The sequence below is a fragment of the Poecilia reticulata genome, linkage group LG12 (genome assembly GCF_000633615.1).
Source record: "Poecilia reticulata strain Guanapo linkage group LG12, Guppy_female_1.0+MT, whole genome shotgun sequence".
Lineage (NCBI taxonomy): Eukaryota > Metazoa > Chordata > Actinopteri > Cyprinodontiformes > Poeciliidae > Poecilia > Poecilia reticulata.
The window spans coordinates 6,780,020-6,802,499 of NC_024342.1; the positions used below are offsets into that span (position 1 = coordinate 6,780,020).

Here is a 22,480-nt window from a genome sequence, read left to right on the forward strand (position 1 = left end):
GAGCTCCTTGCAAAAATAGTCACACTTCTTTTTCACATATTCTCACAACCTCAATAGATCTGATAGGCCAGTACAAAGTAGTATGTAACTGTGAAGTGACACAAGAAGTATACGTGATATGGGGTATGTGTCTAATAGCTTTCCACAACTAAAGAACACATTTTCTATTTATTAACCTTTGCAAAAGGATCACAGACTCTCCACTGGATTCTCTCTGACTGGGTCATTCTTAAATATGTTTTGATTGTGGTCCTTGTAGCTCTGCTGCACGTTTAGGGTCAGTGTGATCCAGAAAGGGAATCTCTTCCTCAGTCTGCAGCCTATGACAGGTTTCCTAGCAATATTGCAATTAATTTAGCTTCCTCCATTTTCCTATAAACTATGACAAACTTTCCCTAGCCATACTCATAAAAAGAATCCCCACAGCATGAGTCTTTCACCTCCATGTCTTGCTTGTCTTCAAGTGACACATGGCGGAAACAGTACAAATTTAGTCTCAGTTTACCTTCTTGCGGTGTCCCTCAAGTGGTTTGTTCTTCCTGTACACCAAGTCTGCTTAAGTAACATCTATAGGCTACTGCACTGGACTTCATTTAGTGTTATCACAGTAGAGGGGAAAAGGAAGCTTTATTTGTGTAATTTCCCTGACTCTGTTATGTACTACATAGAGATACCGAACCAATATCAATGTTTGTATTGGTCCTGATATCGAAAAAAGTCTACATTGAGTATCGGTGACAATGTGAGCATCAGAGCAGAGCTATTCAATTTAATTCTAAGCTATGTGCTCTGAGCAACATCATGCTTTATTATTTACTTTAGATTTAGAATTTCTAAAGACATTTTTTCAATCATTTGACTGTTGCAGTTTGTTTGTCAGTTTCAGTTTCTTTATAATTTATTTCACATTGGCTGTTATATGACTAATTGCACTGACTGAACAAATTAAAGTTGTTTTTACATGTTTGACCAAGTTTGTGAAGCTATTGGTGTATCCAAGTGTGCTGTACTGCTAGAGAGTAGTCAAATAAATTTGTAATTCAGTACACTTATGACTTTGTTTTTTTTTTTTAAAGAAACATTTTAAGCCAATTCAGCACTGTTTTTCTGTATCGCACTGAATTGGTTGATACTAAACTTCAGATATCTGCATCGGTATCGGAAGTGAAAAAGACAGAATCGGTGCATTCCTACTGCTTTGTGTTGGCCTATGAAATAAATTCTTCATAACAATAACAACTGTTTGGCTATAATGTGAAAAAGTGAACAAAAATTGAACATTACGTATCGCAACAAAACCACACATGTATGTGGTTCAGATAGCAGCTGCATGTTCGAGCAAACATAGATGTGACATAATTAAATCAGTCAGCATGTGCCTGCAGCATGTTGAGCTCATCTCCCCATTGTAGGTTTATTAAACTTGCTCCACAAATGGAGCGGATGTTTTCGCCCCTTCATGCTTACACAAAGAGGTCTGCTGCTTAACCGTGTCTGTTATTAGGCGCGTTCTCGCATAAACACACGCTATTGGACGAGGCTAACACCAGGAAGGTTTTGGACGGAGACAGAGGACAGCTTGAGACAGAGTTTCCAGGTGCGCTCATCACATTGTCTCTTGTCTTCTGGCGCCGCTTTGCCATACCTAAGAACTAATCATCCCTTGTAATCAACTTAGCTTGTGAGATCCTGTTTAATCTATCGGCCACACTTGCACCAAAAGAAACACAGGGCTCTTAGATCTAATAAACTAATGGAGCTGGGCCTTTGATGTTATTCTTTTGTCTGTGGGCTGTGTCGTCGGGCAGATTTTCCTTGACTCGTCAAAGGTGAACTTTGTTTCTACAGCTGACATTCTGGCATATCTCCATTTGAGCTAGATAATATTTGTATTATATGAATATTTAGACATACTTCTACAAAGTTCCAGTTGCTTTCACTCTCAAAGTCAACCAAATAGCTACAAACTGAATAATCGGTGTTGTTTGTTTGGTTGCAAAGGAAAAATAGGAAGAAAAATCATCTAAAAAAAAAAAATAAAGCAAAAGAAACACCAAAGAAACATTTGACTGATCAATAATGCAAAAGGCCAACAGAGCTGGGTCACTTATGATGTACTGAATATCGATCAGCAGTTCTATTAAGTGAGGTCTGTACTACTTTGCAAATATGTTTTGCAAATTAAAAACATGTTGAAAAATCCCATCAATGAAGGCTCTACTACTCTACTTTGCACCCTCCTTGCCATTTCCATACCAACTACATACTTCTCTAATCCATGATTAATCCTCTTCCATTGCATCGGTGTAAACAGGCACAATACTTCAGTCTAGTCAGTGCATTTATGCTTCCTCCTCCCCCAAATGCTAGTCTGGCATAATCCATAATAAAGCAGGAATAAAGTCCTGCCAACAAAGGAACTGCTGTGCAAGTGTGATAAAAAGAGTGATTGCTTACATTGTCAAACAATAAGCCAGTGTTTATACATACAGTGTATATATTTTTTTTTTCAAAGTAATATTGCGCCATCCTTGAAAAAACATGTAAAAATCAAGAATGTTACAGTTTTCATTTTCAGAGATTTGTTGAATGTGTAAAAGATGTCAGCAGAGAGCTACAGTTTAACCCACATATGAGTTCATGTGTTAATATGACGTACGCGGGCAAATAGGAACTGGCGCTATAATTAGATACAGGAGGTGAGAAGGACAGAGCATGCAAGACACAGAGATAAATCTGCCTAGCAACAGTCCAAACACCACCTGGGAGTCAAAGCGTGGGGGGATGCTGAACACAGCGCTCTACACAACATGCAGTGTTCCAAGCTCATGCATCTTTTATCAAAGTAGGAATTGTGAGTCCTGTTTGGGAACACCAAAGCAGAAGTGTTTATATTTCATCATTGATTAAGGTGCAATAATATTACTGTACAGAGATAGCAATGAATGTTATCAGGTCTTTGCATGCTGTGGATACGTATGTAGAGGTGCAAAGTTAGAAGGAGTGTGATTGAAAAACTTTGATTTGATCTGCACAAAGCCCTCTTAGATTTGAGTATATTCTGACACTGGGGAAAAAAAACATTAAGATATAGTTGTTTTTACAAAACTCCCCATGATCGTTTCCATAAAATCTAACTAAATGAAACATTTTTGCAAGCTACGCTTAATATTTTTTTGTAGATTAGACTGTCTATGATTTAATAATTTGTGACATTTTGTTTTTCTGTGGTATCACTATTAAGAGTGCACAGATTTCTTTAATTTTGGGTGATTGGCCGATACTGAGATGTGACACCAATCTTATCCACTGATCCCATCTACCTCTACAAAGGTTTGAAAAGCCACTGATACCTTTCGGTCTGCCGTGACAAGAGGGCTAATGATAAACCCACCCACCAGGTCCTGTCTACAAATCGCTGGTTAGCAATAATCACCCCAATGTTGCCAACTTAGCAAATTTGTCTCTATATTCAGTATTTTTTCAGACAAAAGAAAATTGGTATCAGCATGTCAAACTTTTAAAAATCAATGTTTGGCCTGTACCAATCAATTGGTGCATCCCTAGTTAACATAGCAAACAAGGAGGAACTGGTAAAAAAGAAAAGATAAAAGTATGGAAAAGCATTTTGCCTCCATGTAAGATAGAAAATCTCTGATCCTGTAGGCCTGCTTCTCATCTAAATCCCCTAGGAATCTTGTTAGCGCTCATTGGCTCATGTAGCCCTTGAAATACCAGGAAATTTGTCATAAAAACCTGATAGATGCCAGAGTTTTCTTTGAGATTTCCTGAAACTGAAATAAGATAAAACTGAAAACAAGTAATCTTTGGGTCTTTTAGAAGTAACATGTACAACAACTGGATACCTGTGATGAACTGGTGACCTGTGCCTTACCTAAGTACACTGACAAAATTAGAAGGCATAGGAAACTGATGAATGGAGTTTTTCTCCTCTGAATGAATGTTTTCCAAAGATAAATGTGGAGTTGTTTTTCTAGAGTCAATGAATGTAGAGGGTGCTACATTGTTTAGATCTGTCCATTTTGTATTTGATAGCAGCGTTCTAACTGAGGGGGTTATTTTGACTTTATATCCTCATCTGTCAGAGCACAGTATACAGTATTATGCTTTGCTGATAGATCAGGTGGGTGATAATATGATGTATTTCAACGTGGTGTGGAGGTTAAAAACAGGGTACTGAGAGACGTCACCGCAACGACAGACTAATCCAGATAGCTTTGTTTCACCAACGATGGCACAGTGCCATATTTCTTTAATCCGTACCCAAGCTGGCTTACTCTACATTTCATTTTGTGTGTCCTCCTTGCTCCCATCTCATTTTACAAACGTGCAGCCACACTCAAAACAGGGGCAGTGGCTGCTGAAGAGAAGCATGCCGCTAGTTTTCTGGTGACTTGCTCTCCATCCACCCTGTTGGCTGCGACGATTTATGACCCGAAGAGAGAAAACGAAATGAGGAGGAAGGAGTGGAGAGCACTCAGAAGGATTTAATGGTGAACCGCTGGGTGCTCTGGCAGGTCCATAAGGGCGGTGTCGGGGAAACACGTTGGGAATGGTGTCTGTAGACTGCAAACATCTGACAAGCCTGATCTGTTTGTCTTTGCAGGAATCTTTCAAAGAAATATCAACCCAAGAAGAACTCAAGGGAAGAAGAAGAGAGCAAGTGAGTCAAAGAATTGTGCAACAAAAAGCATTGTACCTCGGAGAAGTATTGACACCCTCGGTGCCGATTCAATGCATGTCGTGGATACTTTGGAAGAAGGTTCTCTGGTCAAATGAGGCCAAAATGTGAAGTCTTTGACCTAAATGTAAAGTGATATGCTTAGAGGGAAAATATGACTACACATCAACATAAATTTAGACTTAGGTTCACACGCAATCTGTGTGCAGGTATAGATAATTCAAAGAAAGAGCAAAATCAATATCTAGCTGTGGAAAGATGAGAGCGATCCAAAAGATATTACAAACCTCAGACTCTTAAAAACTCCCCACTACAAAATTATGTTCAACAACTTTGCCACAAACTATGAAAGAATTTAATACTTTTTCAAGGCACTGTGAATAACATGTCAACTCAAACCTTTGTGAGATATGAAAGCACTCGGCTGGTTAACACTGTTTAGTAAAATTAAGAGAAAAGATATGGATAATGTATCCGTTTCCTGAGCGCCATGTAGAATGGTGAAAGCGTGATTGTGACATGGAAACTCTTACTGTAGTCCTGATTTCACTACTCTATAGAGTTCTCATCTAGAAAGTTAAACTCATTTCCTTTAATATCAAACTGTTCCTTTTTTTCAAAGCAGAAATGTCTTTCTGATGAAATTCAAACTCCTACTCCACTTTCCTGTGTTCGACCACCATTTTGCCTCTGACATCCTTTCTCATTTCTCACCAGGTACACCTTCTGTCGAGCCTTCTTCACAACCCTTAATGAGCTGAACGACTACGCGGGTCAGCACGAGGTTATAGCGGAGAACTTGACCTCCCAAATCTTCATCGAGCTTACGCGCTACCTGCAGGAGGTCAAGGCTGAGAGAAAAACGGTGAGGATTTTTGCAGTTAGTTTCTCTTGACTTGAAGGTTGACATTGTAGGGATGAGAAATTAAACCGCCCTTCCCCCTCAATGCTTACTTCTCTGTGAGCAGAGGTCATTGCTGTGTAAATATAGATGCACCCAAAAGGCTTACCAGAAGCGTGGAATGTGACTGATACAGTCCTTCTTATAGAACCAGGCTTCTGTCTAACAATATAGCGTCATTTTGCTTTTTTAAATCAGCTTTTACAGATGTGTCTCTTCTTTTATTCTCCATTGGATACATGGGACACGTGGTGGTCAGTCAACACTAAAAACAGCAGGATTAATAGTGGAACTATCTAAGAGAGGGAGGCAGCCGTGTGGAAAAAGTCAGTTCTAAAAACAATCTGTCATAAGCTCTTTATCTTTGAGGACCAGGTCAGGGAATTGGAGTAGAAAACCTGAATGTTGCTCAAAGGCATGATGATGTGGATGTTTTTTTTTAGTATACACACCAATTTGCATCAAGGCTGATGCAGTTGCTCTTTCTTCATTTGAAAAATGACGAAGAACCCCCCCTTTTTTAGATTAATTTTAGATGCAGCTGGTGCAAAGGCAAAAGGGGATTTCCAGCCCATTTGTGGGGGAATCCTCCTGGCTTAGACTAGCCTGGCACATCTATGATCTGATACTGTGTTCACATTCATATCATGTCACAGACAATCCTTTGATAGAGCTTTGATGCTCTCATGCTGCAGGATGTCACTTTATTGGGCATTTTCCTCCTCATCTCTGCTGATGATTATCCTGCTCTTTTATCTTATTTTACTCTTTTTTGGGGTCTTCTCTTCTTACTAGCTAGCTAGGTAGGCATTGACCTGTATGATATTCTCTGAAAATTATAACTTTATTAATTATAGTTTCAGAGTCCCACATAAGAAAAGTACAGTTAAACATTATCGTATTGCTTTCATTTAAATAGGAAGACGGTGGTTGCTAAGTCAACAAAACATGTTATCATAATGTTATCCTATTTTGTTTCTTTTTTTTACTTTAATATGTCCACTTAAAAATTAATAAACATTAGCTATACCAAGGAGTTTCCAAGTTCTTGCAGATATATTTAAAAATTCTGTATAGTTGTGCCTGCTAGGATTAAAAACTTGTCTTAGCTGAATATTTTATGATTAAGTTGGCTATTTGCCCGGTACTGAGCCTGTGGTTAGCTTAAAGGGCTAATATCTTTCAGTCTCAGTAAGTGTTATTGTTAGCTATAATCACATAATAATGAAATCAGCAACATTTAAATATTATTTTGATACAAAGACCGAATTTAAAACTTAAATAAACTCTCAATAAACTTTTTAAGTACTTATCTCGCAAAATATTATGCCCTTTTGTTCTTTGGTAAGCTAAATGATAGCTAGACAAGCTATCATTAATTTGATACTGTAAGCTATAAGCTACCTTGCAATTGGTTGGTTAGCATACAGTTTAACATATTAAAAGTAATGGGTTTCCACCTTAAGAGCAGTTGTGTATACAATTTTTAATTTTTTTTATTAACTGACTGGCAGCGCTCAGCAACATGTGTAACGGGACGCAGAGTTAGAGTTACCGTATGCAGCATGTAGCCAGAAAAAACTTTGGTCACTCCAGTTCTTTCTCAAGAATCTATTTGAAAGGACTTTACAAAGGACAACAGTTGGAACGGCATGATAGAAGATTCTTGCGGTTTTGAAACTATAACATTTCAAAACCAGTCCTACTTCCTGTTTTTCTAAAATTCGAACACCATGTTTTCTCGCAGCTGATACTGTTGATAGAGTCATGTGTCTCGTCTCAGCTGTATCCATTCAGCTAGCCAGTGTTTTCCTGAATACAGAGTTGTTCCATCTGGAGACTTTAAGCACATAATTTCAGTCACGCTCAGAACAGTGTCCTTACAGAGAAAACATAGGCCCTGGCATTTTAAAGACCACCAATGAACGGTATCATGTAGAAACGTCTATAAGGATAGGAAGTTCCCATTATTAGAAAAAGGCCTTGCTTGATTAAAAGTCATAAAGAAAACATTGGCTTTTACAGTAAGTGCATTCATGGTACTGTAGAGAAAGTGGTAATGATACCCTGAATGGAGGCTGTAAAACAGTCATGCTTTGTATCGCCAGCTTCCCTTCATTTCACTGGTTTCCTTTTTCTCCTCTCACTGATGTACAAGTGTGATGAAGCACCTACTGGTATTTTCATCTGTGTACATGTCAGACGCAGCTGTGCAGCCCAGACCCCAGACCTCAGACCCCAGACAGTCAGGGGGTCTGGCCTGCCCACTGCTGCCTCTACAGGCTGCTTATTGGTCAGGTGGAATCTACACCTCAAGCATACAAGGAGAAAAAGTACCTACTTAATTTCCCATGCAGGGTTGTTGTGTAACTGTTCCCGCTTCCTTTTGATTGTTTCGCAAAGTTAACCTCTTGCTAATCTCAGGGTGGAGGGGAGACGGAGAAACATTTTTGTGAACTTTATAGCTTGGCCTGTTGCTTGCCAGATTTACAGAGCAAATTAAGAGCTTTAAATTATAACAACAGCATACCTTTGGAATGCATTGGCTAATCACTGAATGAATACTATTGCAGAGGATAATATGGGATGAAGAACATAAGTCCCACTGGACTGTGTTGTGCTGAGGAATCATAATAAGGTGTTCAGTCAGCATGTTGCTGTCCTGGCCGGGGCTTAGTTGTCTTCTCTAATAGGGACATATAAAGACCATTGAACAGTCAGACACGTCTCATTGGTTCTGATATTTTATGATGACCATTCAAGATTTTTGGCCCACCCAATACCGACCTGAATCATCTAAGACTAGGAATGTGCTGATTCACGGTTCTCCTCTCTATTTTTTCCCAACAGTTGCATTGATATTTTGCTCCAACTAGAGTTTTTCTAAGTCCTCCTTAATATTTTGTTCCAGCATTTGGTTAATTTGAAATGACTAGAACGTTCTGATAACGTTCTGAATCTTAACACAGAGTCTACTTTCACTCCTTAATTTAGACTGAGGTTGATAAAAACACAGTTGTTCCGTTTCCTCACATTACTGGAGGCAGCTCGATGTTCTCGACTTCTCATGAACCAAGTCAGATTAATGACTGACTAACATGGTCACCTCTCGACAGAAGCGAACCCAGAAATGGTGCAGCAGGAAAGCATTCCTTACGTTCAGATGTATAAGATTGCAGAACAAGTCACTGAATTCATCCATTTTTGTTTTGATCAAAGTGCATTCCACAGTTTATAGGTGCAGCGAGCACCTCCTTCTGGAGCCCCTCACACACCCAGATACACAATCAGAGTAAAAAAAAAAACAAAAAAAAAAACCTATAACTCTGTCACTTACGCACAACCTGGAATTATTCTGTAAAAGTTTTTGACAGAATAATATTTATATATTATGCTTTTATATGTCTATGGTAATCCAAATACATAAAATAAAATAAAAATTCATTGTGTAAAACCATTCAGTTCAGACCTACCCAGTGAAAACATTTCAAGATTTTGTACTACATTTAATCAAATGCAGTCCATACTCCTTAAAAATAACCAAAATATCCTGTTATTTTTTTAATAAAAATGAACACTATTAATCAGCGTCACAAACAATAATATTTTCAGTGTTTATGTCAAATCTGTATGAAAATATACATGCAGATCAGTAGAAAACTTCCAGCTGACAACTTTTTATGTTTTGTGTTGTACCTGGGTGGTACGGCACATATCACATATTAAAAAAAGCAAGTAATAATATTTCTCCTTTTTTTGTTTTTGCTCAACATGGTTATTTCCTCAGATACCTACAAGGACAGTGTTATTGAGAGTTTTGTGATGATCAAAGCTGCCGGTTCAAATTGTCGAATAGTTTCCAGCTACTGAGTTACTTAGCTACTTTGGTCAGCTCAAAGCAGCAGGGCTGATAGCAGTCCTGTGCTGTTTCAGACCAAGATGAGTGAAGACTCACCACAAGAGGTTAGGACAAATTTATCTCAAGAGTCTATAAATGTAAGAAGCCAACATCTGGAAGATAAGTGAGTGTTTCCGTCGCAAAAAAACACCTGCAGCCCAGATGGTTGATGGTCTATTTTATGGGATTGAAAGTAAGCTCAATCATCTACGGTTTGGTTTGCTCATTGTGTGGTGAACATTTTTAAATCTGTTGCTGCTGTTTGTCATCGTAGTTTGACCTTTTACATAGCTTTTTTTGTTTAGCAAAATAAGATGGTGGAAGGGTATAGATAAACATTGTTATGGAGACAAATATTTAGTCAAAAAAAATGCTCCACATTAACAGCAATGTCTTTGCGTCTTCTCTTTATCTAATCATCGGTTCATAAGACATCAATTCGAAGCACCGAGAGCACCGCCTTTATCTAACAGGTATTTCAAGGTGAAAGTCAGAGACTTCACGACTTCAACCAGGCCTAAAAGTCTCATTTCTGGTAGACCTTCACAAACTTCCTCTGAAACATAGGAGCACTTCCTATTTTTGTAAAACTTCCTTAAAATCTTTGGGAAATGAGAAGTATGACTAGTAGAGGTAAACCATAACTCACAAACCTGTCTCATGTCCAGAATTTATCAGGTGAGAACCCAAACTCCTACCGCCCCACCACCTCATTGTTGATTTCATGTTTCTTACCAACTTCCTTCTGAAGCCCAACCACAAGCCCGGAGTAAGTTATTGAATAGAGACATCGACATTCAGCTCAGCTACTGAGCTCAGCGACCGCAGCGTGTGTAACCAAGGGACACGCCATTGACAGCCTAGAGCCTGTGTAGGCTTTTGAATTCTTTGCCAAACTTAAGACAAGAAGGAAACATTTATATACTTCAGAAGTAATCACAAACTGATCCGAAAGCAAGTACTTTGAGATTTGGATCTGGATGGTCTGTGTTTCCATTTTTTTTTCTAAAGTTGTGTGGTCAACACAGAAAGCTGGAGATAGTTGTGGTTTGCCTTTGGGACAGGAGGGCTGAGATAAGCCAAGCGAGGCTTTGCAAAGAAACACAGCATATGTTCTGTGGGAGTTTAAGCCAGCAGCTGCTTCTGTGTGGCAACACTCAGCAGTGCCAAGATTCACCATGAGTCCACTGCCATTACTCCACCCGGTTCCTCCACTGTTGATTTCATTTATTCAGCATTCTGACATCTCATTAAGAAGCACTACTCTCCTATTGCTTAAACCACACCGTAAGTAAGTTAAACACAAAACTCAGACTACTGTAGTTGTTTGTAAATAAGCTGTACTAAATAATATACACTAACATATTTAAATTATTCTTTCTTATCTGCTTTCACCAAGGCAGAGGATTTTTTTTTGTTTAATGAGTGAAATTGTTATTTGTTCTGCTTGAATTTGGTCAGATAAACTCCCCACCAAAATTCTGGGGGAATCACCAGCGTTATTCAAATAAATTCAGACGGGGAAACTTAAATGTCTGTTGCTGGTTTCTCTTCCGATGTTCGACATTTGTGCTCTAGAAATTTCTAAACCACAAACGTCAACCTCGCTGTGATCTAAACAAATAAGTTAGGTGACTTTATCAAATTTCATGAGTCGAGAAGTGAAACTTAAAAAAGTTGCCTTTTTTAATGGCAACTCTGAATAACCTACCGTAGATTTATGATGTCATGTAATTAATAACAAAATGTCAGACAGGGAAAAAAATTATCTAGTTGATTTGAATTAAAACAACTTGCCAGACTCTTTTAGCTTCTCAGCTTTTATTTTTGAAGCAGCAATACCCTGGCAACAGGACTGCATTCAGTTAACTTTCACATCTTGAACTGTCATGCGTTTTGTGACCAGAAAGCATTTTTTAGCCAGCCTGTCTGACAGTGAGCAGCAACATTTGGGATAGGGACATTGCTGCAGGACTCCTTTAAAAGTATTCATGGGTACATTTTTTGATCATACAAAGAAAGGAAAAAGTGTGTTCATGTCTTTCACTGGGTTTATAATAATCGTTGTGAATTTGAAGTATGCATGGCCTCCCGACAGACAACAGTTCAGCAGCAAAATCCTTGCTTCAGGCATTGTACAAACATATGACTTTGAAGCTTTAAAAATTTAATTATCACTGGCTACTTTTCTCTTTCCTCCCAAAATTATTGGTTCCCTGCTGTCATTATTTCAGCTTCGAAATGGTTACCGTTTTCTAATCTAAAAGAACATTAATTGCTTTAAACTGACCTAAATTTGTTATATAGAGTCTGTAAAGGAATGTCAAACTTGTCTTGAATAATATTCAAAGCGGTGTTGTACGGTTTCCTATTTCTAGTCTTTAGTATGTCAAGGTCAGGCTCACCTGCTTTTTAAAAGTCCCTAAAGTGCCTGATTAGAATGATGTCATTAATCATTTCTTTAAATTCCTCCCCCCACAGCATTTCCATGATGGACGCAAAGCACAGCAGTACATTGAAAGCTCATGGAAGCAGCTGGAATCGGTAAGTAGCTCACAAAACACAGAAGTCAAGTCTCCAATAGGAAATGTAAAGCCTGCTTCAAAACATCTGGTTTAAATAACCCACTTGAACTCTTAAAGTTGTATTTCTTAATGTCTTGATGTGATAATAAAATGTTTCTTTTATTAACACCCCCCAGTAGGCTACACAGCACTCACATCAGCATATTTCAGTTTGGTTCCTGTTCATTTCATTCAGATATGACTTACAGAAAAGGTTGCTCTCCTGCTTTGAATGGCTCAAATTTTGCTAACAAGCGTTTTAGCTGCAGCTCTCCAGGGACAACTGAGGATACTTAGCACAGAGTGGAGCCCAAACACATCGTCCTGCTGGTTGCTGCACCAGTCATTACAGTCTCTTTTTCATTGTAAGCATCTTTATAAAGGGCGAAAAGACACAAAATCTATATATCAGCAAGATGGCTTGCTGTGGGAACAGCTGAAGAAAAACCACAAAAAACATGACTAGGGAGTTGAATTTTTTCAAGGACTCCAATACCCATCGTTTGAAGAGATGTTTTTTATATATCTGGGGTCAGATCAAGACATTCCTAATCAAAAACCATATGACACATGTCACCTCACACACTTAATCTAGACCTGTGTGACAAAAATAGTTAGGAAGAAGTGAGAAAACAATCTGATATGCAATTTGATGTCAGTATTTTTCCTATGATAGTGAGATCTCGATCTGATTTTACTTTAAAAATTTAATTTATTGTATTAAAATCAACAACATGTAGTAAGTGAGGAAAGAAAAGGACAAATCACCATAGAGGATTGTAGCAGTAACTCTCTTTCAGCTAGAGTTTTAGATTCTCCTTAAAACACGAATGTCTATTAAGAGAAAAAAAAAAATCTAGTTTTTTATTTTTATTTTTATTGCTTCTAGCCTAAGTAAAGGACTTGCAAGAGAAAAATTCCAGATCACCATTTCTTATCTCCGCCTGGCCCCTTTGACGAGGGAGAGGAACAGTGCGAGAGAAATGCATAACTTGCCTTGCCCTCCTCAAACTTGTCTCTGCGCTCAATGATACCATTGTGTGTTAGGCGGAGAGGCACAGTTCAGAGTGCACACTGGCCCTACAAACAGTGATTGTTCGGTCAGAGGGTTGGATGAATGCTTGTGTTTTTTTCTCTCTCCACAAATGACCACCATGAATATTTGTTTATTCTTCAGCCTGTGGACGTTAGCCTTCGCGGCGCACAATGCCGTACATAAAACATACATGACGTACGCGTAGAAGTTATGACGCCCGTTTTATGCCCATTTAAAGGTCAATATAGTGTATGTTAACGAGGATTCAATTGAACTTCTTCTCATTTCAGTGTAAAAGAAGGTTTGAGAGGGACTGCAAAGAGGCAGACAGAGCACAGCAATACTTTGAGAAGATGGACGCTGACATTAACGTGACTAAAGCTGATGTGGAAAAGGTATGTGTGATTAAGTCATGCTGGGTCCCTCTGATCCCTTCATTATTATTTTTTGGCCAATTTTAACCTCCCAACTCTAATTTGTCATACCACCGTGCCTGACAGACAAAAACGAAAAGATTGAGTGACTGTGGGTTTGATGCCAGGGATGCTGTGTCAAAGCTGGCATTGTCTTAGCGGCACAGAGATTTGCTGCCGAACAAAGCTGGTAGCACAACTCAGCGCTCATTATCATTGCAGAGAAGCAGCCAAACACTCTGCAGCGCTGCATGAGCCTTAGTCACAAAGGCAAGTGTGTTAACGCCACGCATGTGTGTGTGTGCGTGTGCGTGTGTGTGTGTTGGTTGCGAGATAAATTGTCGATTCCTCCTGTGCAGTTGCTTTTTCGTCGCATTGAATCGACTTGCAACTCGATGGCATCAGATATATTATGACTATCCAGTTCTCACAGATTCGTCCCTTCCCCTCGGCCCCCGTGGGTTCGTAGCTGATGTCATTTCCTGTTGTCATGACCAATTAAAAGAGCCCTCAAGAATCTCTGCTCGTAACTCACTCAGCTCCCACGCCCGCAAGGCATCATGGGTCAGTGGCGCGTGCTCCAGCTGCTTCCATCAGCTGCTGAGACAGGGCTCGGGCTCCGAGCCGACACGATTCGGACGTGATTATTATGCAAATATAGTTGGGAAGAAAGAGGCTTTCTGCACTCTGGACATGCAGGGGAAGTCTGAACTCTTCTGGAGAGATGCAGTGCAGCACATCGAGAAGCTGGTCTTCGCTGTCCCGGGTAGCTTTGGATTCCAAGAGAATTGTAGTTAAATGGTTTTCATTTTCATTTCATTTAATTGCCATTTACCACCCTAGCCTAACACCTTCATTATGCTCTACATTTCTCAGTGCTGTTCGGCCCAGCCCAAAAGAAATCCTGAAACAGTTTTGCATCCATGCAAAACAATATTGACGTCACTCCCAAGAACTGCAGAGTCTGAAAGCCAAGTAGCTTAACTGTTATTAACACTGATGAAGAACAGATCATGAGTATCTGTGTGTTGTTGTCTTCTGAAAGACATATTTTTCATTTTTTTTAGAGAGCTGACAGAGTACTAGTCATTGGAGGGAATACATGTCAAAATGTGCGACTAGTTTGGGTTTGAATGTTAGCCACAAAGTTTGTGTTTGAGCATATCTGTGGTTAAAAGAACAGCTATTTGTTTCGAGGAGACAAAGAGGGAAACAATATTATGCAGCAGAATATGTAAAAATTGCATCTTTTGCTTAATTTTGGGAAAATATTTGTAGCGCTTTTGAACTGTTTCCACAATTTTCTTCATGTTACAACCCCAACCCTCAATTCAATGTGCTAGGATTTCATAAGGTAGATCAACAAACAGGAAATAATTGTCAAACGGGAAGGAAGTAATAAAGAACAATAATAAACAACGCAGGCAAAGCGTCTAAAGTAAATCTGGCTGGCTGATTTTAGTCTTTGCCACCGACTCACTTCCATTGTCAACCCGTTAGATACTACATGCGTCAAAAGAGGCTGGCAATACAAATAAAAAATGTGATTTTCTTTAGCGTATTTATGCTGGTTTTACATTTAATTCACCTCTTAGGTCTTTAATAGCCTTAATTTGAGCTGGTAAAACCTGCAAAACCATGTCAAGGGGCATGAATATTTTGTGTCGTACTGCAAGTACAATTTAAATCCAATATGGAATTTATAAACTTTAGGTTTCTTGCGAAATCTTTTGTCATTAAAAAATGTGTATAATTTTGCACACATATATAGTTCCCGTGATAAATGACAGGATATAGCAGGTTCAGGAAACAGATGGATGGTTAATGTTCCAGAAGAAGTAGCTTTTTTTTTTTTTTTTCTGAAATCTGATGTGGTTCTTCTGTGCAAAAGAGCTGCTGTTTGTTGAGTTGAGGCTTTGAGGTTTTGTTCAGAGCTGGAGAAAGAGGCTCTTGCTGTTTTCTTCCAACCTCTGGGAAGCAAATGTCTCAATTTGGGGTTTGCTTTTCCAGCGCAGACAATTTAAAAGGTTGTTTCATGTCCGTTAGGAACACACCCCCACGCCCACCTCTGGGCCTCTCACACTGACATAATACCCCAAATTATTAACTAAAAAAAAGAAGCATGTTATTCTCCTTATTACATATGAGTAAGAGCCCCCAAAAGCCCATATCTGTGTTTAATAAAGCCAGTATTTACTGTGAGCGGTTGCTATGACTGCACATCAACTTCCTCTTTAAAGTGATGGCAAGCTCTGTGGTTCAGGACGCGCATCTATGGCAACATCTTGTTTTAGCTGGAGATGGCTAACAATCCTTCTGTTTGTGTTTGTGTATTTATTCTATGCCACGCCTTGAAGCGAGGCTTGAACAAGGTAGGTCCGGCGTGCGGAGAGCTTCTGTTTGTGGCGGACACGCAAACACACTGTCTCGACTTTGTGGCCCACACAGCTTGAGCCAGGTCTGTCCTGTCCTGTCAGTGGCTTTGAACGCTGTCCTCTGCTGAACGTGTTTCCGTGCAAGCCTTTTTGTATGTGCAAAACAGAAATGAAGACACGGCGAATCAGTAGCGCAAGGTAACACTGTTGGGATGGATGGAGGCTTCAACCATTACTTGCACACAGATGAGATCAAAGCGAGCCATTTCCGGAACATGACAACAGGATGTGATGCGGCTGCAGCGCAGCAGCCGGTTTCAGAGTTATGCTACCTGCCTTGTTACCGGGATGACAACATCGTTGCTAAGCACAATCTGCACTGTTTGCATGCACCTACATCAGCTCAGCTTCACATGCAGATGCAGTTAGCAACCTTACCCAGTTTTTTTTAAAATCACATATCCTATTCTGTAGATTTCACTTATCTGTGATTCTACTTTCCCCCTTAAGTGTTATATGTTTCCCTCCTGTTTTTAATACTTTAATGCGCAACGAAAATTGAAGCATACACAGCACAACGTGGTAGAAGGATGGGCCAAGAAATGAAATTAGGTATTCATATCCCTCTGAAGTGAATGTAACTGTAACTTTCACGTCCTGCTGTCTGAAAAATGACCCTCCTTATCGACAAAGTTGAGATGTTAAATGTTTAAATGAATTAACTTTTAGGTTTTCTCTTGAGTGCCTTGAATTGTATTTCACAAAGTGTCTGAAGTTAAGCTTATGCTTCAATCTAAATAAGTAAAACTAATTATTTAATAATTACTAAAAAAAACTTTCCTTTCAGTTTTTTATGTCTAGTTTTCCTCATAGATATCTGAAAAAGATTATTCTCTGATATCAGTATCCTCAGCTGTCCTACGCATTTTTCTTCCCTTTTTTTCTTTTTTCATAAATATATGTTTGTATTTCACCATAACAAATTGTCCCAGTATTTATTTTGACAAATGATAATATTGTCAGTTTGAGACCATTTTCAAGTCATGTATTGGATTGTATAGTAAAGCAAGTTTGCCCTCTGAGAGACAAACTTTAATTTTGTGAAGATCACTTCACACTGGAATTGGAGTATATTTTAGCTATCCAAAAATACGACACAACAACCAAACATTATAAATAAAATGGAGATAAAGACCACTTGAAATTGAATCCATAACAAAATATTAATCATCATATGTAAATTATCAAACTAACTTCAATTAATCATGTGATTAATTGCTTATTGTGAGAGGTTTAGTCATAATCACAGACTGCTAAGGTAACTCTTCTTGTGGACTACCAGCTACTATTTATTTGTGTATGGGCTCCAGAGCTGACGGAAAGAGGAAACAGATATGAGTACTTAGCAGCATGTACACACACGCGCACACACACACACACACACACACCCACGCACGCACACAGACACACACCACACAGTCTAGCAGATTATCTCATCTCCATCTGCTCCCTATTGGTCAGTAATAGCCTGTTCCTGCTCAGTTTCTGACTGCCTGCTTCCCTTACTCTAAACTAGCCTAAAATAATCAACATCATGGCCAGATAGGGCAGGCAGTCAAATCCAAATCCTCCAATTCTGCCATCTATAAATATATATATTTGTTCTGGCCTACATACGATTAAGGCCGTAGCAGCTTCCTGACATGGATTTCCACCTGTCTCTGTGGGTCCATGTGCTTCCTGTTTATGTGTTTGTCAGTGACCCAGCCTCACAAATAGAAATGTGTGTTTTTTAAAAAATGTTGTTTGTGTTTAACCGATACATCCATGTTAACACACAGGTTTAGCAAAGAGATATTCACACTATTCAGGTATGTGTGTAATGTTTTTTTTCTCCATCCTGCAGGCACGACAGCAAGCTCAGATGAGGCACCAGATGGCTTCTGACAGCAAGAGCGATTACTCGTCCTACCTGCAAAAGTTCAACCAGGAGCAGAACGATCATTACCACACAATAATTCCCAACATATTTCAGGTAAATACGACATGATGGCTGCATAAACGCGCATCCGCGTGCGAGCGCAAGTCACCTCACACCTGCGTTGAATTGCAGAAACTTCAAGACATGGAGGAGAAAAGGATCGAGAGAATAGGAGCGTGCATGAAGACGTTCGCAGAGGTGGACCGCCAAGTGCTGCCCATCGTGGGGAAGTGTTTAGATGGCATGACTACAGCTGCCGAGTCCATCGAGCCCAAGACTGTGAGTGTACGGCGTCATCTGTCTGTGCACACAGACGCCCCCATGTGGGGCATATTACTCGCTCAACCAGGCTGCCGGTTACAACCCACACACTGTCTGTTAGGGTGGCACTAAAACAAGAAGTGTGCAAGTGGAATGGGACTCTGGGTGGTGCTTTAGAATGAAATAAAATGTTAATTACAAGGTGATTTGGGACTTTTTAAGGCGTTACTGTGGGTGAGCAAACACAAACACTCTTCTTTTTATTAAAAGAAAACTAACAACATTAATAGATTGTGCACAAATCTTACAAAGTATTTTTGGTCCAGTTTCTAGTGAAAATATCTTGGTACACTTGAAATAAGGCAAAACTAACTTACAAGTAACTTTTAATCAATATTAAGGAATTATTGACTTAAAACAAACTCCTATTTTTTGCTGAAAAGTTACTTGTAAGTTAGTTTTGTTTTATGTTGTGTTCTAAGACATTTGCATTAGAAACTAGGCTAAAACTACTTGGTAAGATTTTGTGTTTTTGCAGTGCACATGGAAAACTCGCCTGATTATCTATGTTAAAAATTACACTCAGTGGTCTCAGCTAAAGGGTCACTTATTATTATGCAGAGAAAGTTCACTGAACTTGTGATTAAGAGGCATCCACATCGTAGCAGAAGGCGTGTGGGAACATCCTCTGAGCCTTTAGGGGGAGAGCTTTCCAAGAACTGAAAAAAAAAGGACTTTATGATGTCAGAAGGATTATCTTGGGTTTGGCTTTTAGATTTGGAATTTTTAACAGCCCTAAATTCACATTAGTTGTTTAGTGGAGGGATTGATGTCTTATGAAACTACATGCTACAAAGCTAAGACTAAGAAACCTTCATATAATTTTTGATCGGCTTTTGAAATAATTCTAGTTATGGAACAGATCTGCTCCAAAATATCTGGATTATTTTGGAAGCCGAATCAGATGCGGCGGTTACTGTTTTTGCCAAAGTATTTAATTAGAATTAAATTCAAAGAGATGTGGTGATAGATGTGCAAAATGCAACTTTATTTCTAGAAGTCCATCTCATTGGATCTTTTGAAAATTGGATTCTATGAACAGAGTAGTCAGAATCGAGCAGCACTAGAGGGCACTTTTAAAGGGACATTTTTTTAAATTTTGTTTTAGATTTATGAACTTTTTAACAAAGCCTGTAGTTGATGGATGTTATGTTACAGCCGAGTTTGTAAAATCTGCTTTGTGTCAAATTCAAGGCCATCGTTGTCTTCTGGTCATCATATATTGTTGAAAAGTGTCTCAGCTCTAATATCTCTTTGAAGCCAAAACGCATTTGTTGGTTGAAGTTCTGTCACTAATTCATGATCTGGAACTTTGATATTGAAAAAAAAAAAAAACTGTCATAAATTAGGACGTCATATACTAATTGCTTGGTGTATGACGGGGAAAAAAAGGTAGCTGTTCCCATAGATCCCATCATGAGTGCGCTCCAGGGAGACGACTCCAGCCTGAAACTGTTCTGCTGAAGTAAACAATGGCTGAGGATGACATATCACATGCTTCCTCCTCTGTCTCTCCTCCACTCTGGTCTTATTCTTCTGTCATACTGTATAAGGAGATAGCAGATTTTCAAACCTTGATTATGTTGAACTCCAAATAGACTGTCTTATCAGCTCCAATAGTTCATTGTCTGTTGCAACTGATTCACAAGCTTCTTCCTGTGTTTGTGGTTCGCAGTGATGGTGTTCCTGGAGATTTTTCGTCTTTGTTTTTTTTTTCACCAACAAACTGAATTTTCAGGATGCCTGTGTGTTTTTTAAGCAAGAAAAATACAGTTTAATTCAGATATTTTTGAGTTGTAATCTTTAAGAGATATATTTACTTCCTTTAAATTTAGAGGTTTAAATCTACTGTGGTTACTATGCCATAAAAATGTGGGAAAGCCCAGATGGTGATGCTATGACTTTGCAAGTTTAATTCACAACATTTTACACAAACATGCCTGTTTGTGTAGTGTAAAGCAACACTTCAAACACACCGCTTCATCTGACATCCTAGAAAAAGCATCAAAACAAATCTGACAAGACAGAAAGAAAACTGTGGATCTCCACAAGTCCACCACTGAGAACAAGTTCTAGATGGCTTCATGAGGAAAGAACAATATATGGAAATATTGAAGCAGCCTCCATAGACATCAGCTTAGAAAGTGGAAACTTCGGCACAAATGGGTCTTCCAAGTGGACAACGACACTAAAAAATAGTGCCAAATTAGCTACCAAGTGGCTTAAAACCAACAATATTATCAAAAAATAAGAGTTTAACTAATGAAAATGTGTGTCAAAGTCGCCTACAAACCTGACTCAGTTATGCTAGTTCTATCAGGAGGAATGGGCCAGAATTCAAGCAAACTACTGTGAGACGTTTGAGGAAGGAAACCACAAACATTTGACCCAAACCCTACAATTTATATAATTCTACCAAATAGACAGGACATGTATCCAAACATCTGATTTCCAAGGAAACATGGCAAATATCCAAAAATAGTCTTTCATTAAAGTTTAGCTTGACTTAAAAAAAGACAGTGAGAGAAAATGCAATGCGTATGCTCATATTTGATTTAAAATGTAGTTATTATGGCAACGTCTGAAATTTCTGAAGAAAAAAATAAAAATAAAATAAAAACACAGCTTCCACTGACCAGTGCGGCCGCTGTCTCTCTCCAGGACTCCCAGCAAGTGGTGGAGTCCTACAAGTCTGGCTTTGAGCCACCGAGCGACGTGGAGTTTGAGGACTACGGTCAGGCCATGAAGAGGACGGTGTCTGAGAACAGCCTGTCCAACGCCAAAGAGGGCAAAGAGAAGCCCGCTGGCAAGAGCAAGCCCAAACTGTGGCCTTTCATTAAGAACAAGAACAAGGTAATGCACGGAGCTACACTCAAAAGCCTCACTCGTTTCGATGCATTGTTCTCTCTGGGAGGTCAGCCTGCTCTTTTTGGAGCGTACAGTGGAACAAAAAGCTGGAGGCATCTCAGATTTTTTTTGTTGTCATTACCTGAAAGTTAATTAGTATAAGTTAGACTTTCTACATTAATTGCGGTGTATCATTTTCTTGCATTTTTTCCTTTAGTGCTTTTCGATATTTGTTCACTGTGTAAAGCTTGTGAATTTTCTTTTCTAGTTCTTTGTTACTATTGCCATTTTTGGTTGTTATTATTTGCCACCCGTCTCCTCCTCCCACGCAATCACCCTCACCGATGTTGGGGCCACCCTTTTTTTTTATTTTTTATATATAACACACACTAATGGATTTCTATCTTTGCTCAATGGGCGGACTCAACTGGCAGATGATAACCCGCTGTCCAATCTGAAGTAACACTCTACTTTTTACCCTTTTCGTTTCCACTGGTCCTCAGTTTCATGAAGTTTTCCTCTGGTTCTGGCTTATGAACTCTAAATCTGACCTTTGGCTGTCTAATGGGCTGGTAGCACTGTTAATAATTAAAGTAGTCAAGAAGGTAATTGAGTAATCGTGTGTATGCGTGTGAGTGTGTTTGGCTAAAAAAAAAAAAATCATAGACACTAGTGTGATCTACTCTATGTAACCTTATGGAAAAGTATTTAAACTAGAGATGCACCAGTCTGAGTTTTTGTGGCCAATGTCTGGTTTTTGTAAAGATTTGACCTGCTTATGTTGATTTTAGGTGATTTTGACTTGGGAGACATGATTCTTATATAGCTATAAGTAAGTGGTCATTAACTATTCAGTCCCTCCAGTTTTTCAAGACCACAATCGTGGAAATTCATGTAAAAGCAACAGATACTTGAGTTTTTTCATGCCAGTACATAACTGAGAGTCTATTTGGAAATTTTGTGCAAAAATGATCAAAATGTTCCTGAGGGAACATTGCACTAAAACATTAATTAACATTTCTGTAAATGTGGCACAATTAGCCAAAATGCAATTATTCATCTGTTTTCCCTGGACAATGAATAATTTATCTTGCTAAAAACAAAGGTTGTACAAAAACAAGGTTAAAATGGCCTAACAACAACAAACTTATCAATAAACACAAAAAGTACAAACAGTAAATACAAAACAAAGGAAACCTGCAAACTCCCTCCTGCAGGTGACAGCATTTCTTACTTCTACCACCCTGCTTCCTCAGCCTTCCTTGATCTCAAGTTAGTTCTTTATAAACAAAAAGTGACATTTGCTCTTCTGGTAGCACTGACTGTTTATAGAAACAGGCGATTTCTCACCATTGGCCTGAAAAAGTAATGAACAGTTCATTTGCATTTACCAGAATATTTGTGGTCAGGATCAATATCTCTTAACTTTGTATATTCCTTAG

At 38.9% G+C, this 22,480-nt stretch overlaps 1 protein-coding gene across 28 annotated transcripts in view; it reads left to right on the forward strand.

The window, feature by feature from the left end:
• The window catches only part of fnbp1b (formin binding protein 1b), a 66,017-nt gene that overhangs the window by 23,860 nt on the left and 19,677 nt on the right, over positions 1-22,480 (forward strand). For 19 of the 28 annotated variants that reach the window (XR_535014.2, XM_008423579.2, XM_008423565.2 and 16 more), the window contains exons 3-10: positions 4,628-4,684; positions 5,420-5,567; positions 11,983-12,045; positions 13,392-13,496; positions 15,872-15,886; positions 17,796-17,924; positions 18,003-18,149; positions 20,853-21,044. Coding sequence is in view for 27 of the 28 variants with exons in the window: in XM_008423579.2 (XP_008421801.1) it covers positions 4,628-4,684; positions 5,420-5,567; positions 11,983-12,045; positions 13,392-13,496; positions 15,872-15,886; positions 17,796-17,924; positions 18,003-18,149; positions 20,853-21,044 (856 nt within the window). In the remaining variant the exon portion in view is untranslated. The remainder of the gene's footprint in view (positions 1-4,627; positions 4,685-5,419; positions 5,568-11,982; positions 12,046-13,391; positions 13,497-15,871; positions 15,887-17,795; positions 17,925-18,002; positions 18,150-20,852; positions 21,045-22,480) is intronic. The other 9 variants (XM_008423569.2, XM_017307841.1, XM_008423593.2 and 6 more) reach the window with 1 other exon arrangement.